A 4,671-nucleotide genomic window follows, 5' to 3' on the forward strand; every position below is an offset into this window, starting at 1 on the left:
AACAGAAAAGTCATATTAAGTATTTTCAGTGGTAATTATAATAAAGCTGAGTATCAATAATTTAGTATTTCACTAGCTACTGGAGGTTGGTTTATTTTATTTCTTACTACGTTGTTAAGGCTCAGTTTGGGAAGAAAGCAAATACAAATATGTAAAGTTCAAAACCCCATGTATATGGCATTTCTAAACTTTGTATTTATACTCAACATATTTGTGTTTGCACTCTTCCCAAACTGAGCTTAATATACAAATATGTTGTTAAGGCTCACTATGGTCCTTGTTTCACTTCTGACCCAAATAAACAGATTTTGTTTGATATATTGCATCTGTCATTTTCTTGATGTTTATGTTTATCAATTTTGTCTAAGTATTTCCACTTGTTTGGCAGGTTTGATTGATTCATTGCTGTTACAGAAGCAAAAAGTTTAATATACTTCCTCCTTTCGCAGGTATTTATAGGAACAATGGCTATCATAGAAAAGATTAAAAGAAAGTGAAGCTGAAATGGCATGGAAACAGAAAAACAAAGTAACAGGTTCTTCTCTTGACCCTCCCCAACAAATTCTGACCGTAGACTTTTGATCTTGCTTGAAGTTCTATTCTAATGCATTTAATATGACAGATGCATTGGCGCATGGTGAGGGAGGGAGGGAGGGTCTTACTAGAGATTGACAGTGGGTGGTACCAGAGGTCAGCAGTGGTAGCAGTTGTACGTTTGAACACCAATGAAAAGAATTACAGAACATCATTGAATGATCTGAAGGAATGAGATACAATTTTGCTTACAACACTATTATTTTTCGTGCCACATGCTTGCTTCATTTTTTGCCTATGGCCCATTTTTCATTCTAAAAAGGATGATATCACAACAAGAATTAACCAAACACGCTTGTGTAGAATGAGCAAGGATTTAAAGAATGAAGCCAACAACAGTGATTCAAACATGGGTAAGGTTCTTCATAATGACAGCCAATATAAACAGAACTTGTGCAAATGAAACTGATATGGGAAGACATTGATAACAACCCAAGATGGCAAGAAAATATAGTTCTTTATAACCACAGTGCCTTGACTATGAAAACACGTTTACATATAGCAAATATGCATATTTGGTGACATGAACTCGTTAACTCATGACCAATCTGCCATTGGATGTCTTGATTGGGTTTCCTTCCCATCATGGTTTTCTCATAACAGGCAGGAAAGCAGGTATGGTATAAGAAGCTTTTTCCTTAGATGATAAAGCACCTTTAGTTATGTTGTAGAGAGTTGTTGTGCCCCTCCCCCCTTAGTTTTTGCTTTTTATTTAAAATTTTTCAGCAAAACTGTACTTTCATTAAGTCACTTCAATGGGCCAGAGAAAGCAGTTTTTACAAGAAGTTTTCACCTACATTTTTCAATAGAGATTTTTGAGAAGAGAACTGGTAAAATACACTGTTAACCTTCTAATTCATTTAGCCTTATGTTCTGTGTATCTGGATTATAGCCAAATGCCTTCAAGTTCTTAATCATGCCTTCAAGAACCTCATAAATCTCCCTCTTCATACGATGACTCCTATCTGCAGTGACAAACTCATGGACTCCTGTTGTTGTCTCAATTGAACTGCAACCAGGAATCCTTCTATGTTGTATCTGATTCCTCACCATCAACTTGTCATCCCATAAACCTGCAGCAGCATATGCATTAGACAGGACTACATCATCACCAACATGGCTAGGATCTAACTCAAACAGTCGTTGTCGGACACTTAATCCAAGCTCCATGTCTCCATGAAGGCTACATGTGCCAAGCAAGGTGCGCCACACCACTGCATTTGCTTGGATTGGCATGTTCACAATAAAGTCATATGCATCTTTAAGAAGTCCGGCTCGGCACAACAGATCTACCATGCAGCCATAGTGAGATATCCTAGGCTTCAAGCCATACTTCTTGCTCATGCTTTCCAAATGTTGCCACCCTTCTTCAACCAGCCCTTTATGGCTACAAGCCATCAAGACTCCTATGAACGTTACTTCATTGGGGAGAATCAAATCACTCTGGTGCTCACCATCATTTTTATTCCTCATCTTCTTCTTGCTCTTACTCCTACTTTTCATTTCTTCAAAAAGCCTAAGAGCTTCTTCTGCTTGCCCATGCACGGCATGACCCACAATCATGGATGTCCAAGTTGTGACATCCTTTGGCCTTACACTATCAAACAATATCCTTGCCGTTCCAACGTCTCCACATTTTGCATACATGTTTATGATAGCATTATTGAGGCATAGATCTATCTCAAATCCTTGTTTTCGACAAATATAAGCATGGATCCACTCCCCCATATCTAGCGCCCCAAGATCTGCACAGGCAGAGAGAGCAACTATCACAGTCACCTGATCAGGTTCCACGTTCTCCAACTGCATCTGTCTGAAGAGTTTGAGCGCCTTATTGGGCTTCCCATTGTCGACATAGGCAGAAATAATTGCAGTCCAGCAGACAACATTTCTATAGGGGATTTCATCAAACATGCGGTGGGCATCATCGAGATGCCCCATCATAGAATACATGTTTATGAGAGCGGTTTGAAGGAAAATGACACGTCTGAAACCAAGAATTATGGTGATGGCGTGAGTTGCCCTCCCTTCTCTACCACATGATTTCTTGGTGCATTGCTTGAGCAAGTGGAGGAGCGAGTAGCTACCCATGGAAGAAACACCTTTTCTACATAGTTGTCGAGGGTGTAGGAGGGCCTTCTTGCTGATGGAATTGGCTTCGCTGGACGCTTTTAAAATGGAGTTTGTTCTTTGTGGTTTACGATGGAAATGACGATGAATTCTGGGTTGGAAAATTGGTAGTAACTTGGTGGTAGGTCTTCGGAGCAATGCGAACCTGTTCATTAAACTCGTGATCCGAGGCATTGCAAATGCAGAGAGAAAAAGGCCAGACCATTTCTTAATGGAGAAAACTGAATTTTAATAGCCATTACCATCACCCACATACGTATTGCTCATTGCGAAACGTGGACACCGTTGTCTGAGAAAGTGAGAATAACTACATACCAGGAACAGAATTCTCAAATAACAAAAGTTACAGGCTTTCCTATCAATGTTTGTACCAAAGAGTTAGCTTGGCCCCAGATAAGAATGGTTGTCTGAAACTTCAATGTTAGCACTACAGCAACATCCAATTCTAAAATAATACACCAGGCAACTAATTACAGTGCTTTCTGAACCACGAAGATGAAAAGCTTCCGTTTGCTTAGCTAGGGAGGCCTGAGTCCTTTGGTTGGATGCTCTTATAATATTTCCTTTACGATCCCCATCCAAAATCAGCAAAGTTGGAGGACTGATCAAAAGCATTATGGTTGACCTTCAACCAGCCTTGTCGCAGTGGACTCTATACTTTTTGGATTAGTTAACTAACTTACCATGATTTTTCAACATTTCTCGTAAATTCATCATAAATTTTCAAAGCTTATCCCATGTCAAAATTTTCATTGATATTAGGGCCCATATATAAATTACAATCTCTTTTATTTTTCAATTGCCTTACATATAAGATTTCTATTATAGACATTTTGCTCTCACTGTGATGCTTAAAAGTATTCCAATGAAGTTGAAAAATGGGTTTTGGGTTGAATAATAATAGAGGTATTTCTGAAATATTGAAAAGTGTTTTTATAATAAAGGGTAAAATGGTAATCTATTAACACCCATTAGTCTATTTAATGTCAAATTACTTGCAAGGAGTTCCTAGACGTTTTGAAAGCTATGGTGAGTTTAAGAGAAATGCTGAAAAGTCATGGTGAGTTATTTGCTTCTCCATCTCATGAAATGCAACTCCAATTTCAGTTAGTAAAATCTACTAAATTAAAAAATATATAAAAGAAAAATGTGTTTTCTTGAAGAGAGAAAGAGAAGAAGAGAAGAAGAAAAGAAAATATTTTGAGAAGTAGGAGAGCTATATTATGGCTGCCCCCTTCACTTGTTATTTATAATAAAAAAATATAACAATATGAATAGGACTAGGATTCAAAAACATAATAAGGTTTGGAATGTTGTGGTCCCCACTATCTATCTAAATTCTAACATAACACACCTATCCTAAAATAATCACAAAAATCATCCAATCTTCAACACTCCCCCTCAAGTTGAAAGTAAATGTCACACATTCCCAACTTGTGTAGATCAGGTTTAAGTTTGTTCTTTGCAACTCCTTATTGAGAACATCAACCAATTGTGACTCTGAAAAGACATAAGGGAAGCAAACTTCTTCGGTGGTTACCCTCTCCTTTATGAAGTGCCTATCAATTTCAATGTGTTTTGTTCTGTCATGCTGGATTGGATTATGGGCAATGTTGATTGCAGTCTGATTATCACAGTACAACATCATAGGCTCCTCTGCTTTCACCTCAATCTCGCTCAATAGAGATCTAACCCAAAATAGTTCTGAGACACCATGGGCCATGGATCTATACTCAACCTCTGCACTTGACCTAGTCATAACCGGTTGCTTCTTTGTTTTCCAAGAGATCAAGTTTCCACCTACGAAAGTGCATACTCCTGATGTAGATCTCCTGTCATCTAAACACCTTGCCCGGTCTGCATCTGTATAGGATTCCAATTTCATATTTTCATGGTTTGAAAAAGGAATGCCTCTGTCAGGGTGTTTCTTTAGGTATGCAAGTATTC

At 38.1% G+C, this 4,671-nt stretch overlaps 1 protein-coding gene across 1 annotated transcript; it reads right to left on the reverse strand.

Moving 5' to 3' along the window:
• Positions 1-1,437: 1,437 nt before the first annotated feature.
• Positions 1,438-2,898, reverse strand: LOC148875954 (Tetratricopeptide repeat (TPR)-like superfamily protein). Its single transcript, XM_088965988.1, has one exon. The coding sequence runs from the start codon at positions 2,896-2,898 to the stop codon at positions 1,438-1,440; it is 1,461 nt and encodes a 486-aa protein (XP_088822114.1).
• Between the last annotated feature and the right edge of the window lie 1,773 nt (positions 2,899-4,671).

This window comes from Nelumbo lutea, chromosome 1 (genome assembly GCF_056320005.1).
Source record: "Nelumbo lutea isolate HS-2025 chromosome 1, American lotus-T2T, whole genome shotgun sequence".
Taxonomy (NCBI): Eukaryota; Viridiplantae; Streptophyta; class Magnoliopsida; order Proteales; family Nelumbonaceae; genus Nelumbo; species Nelumbo lutea.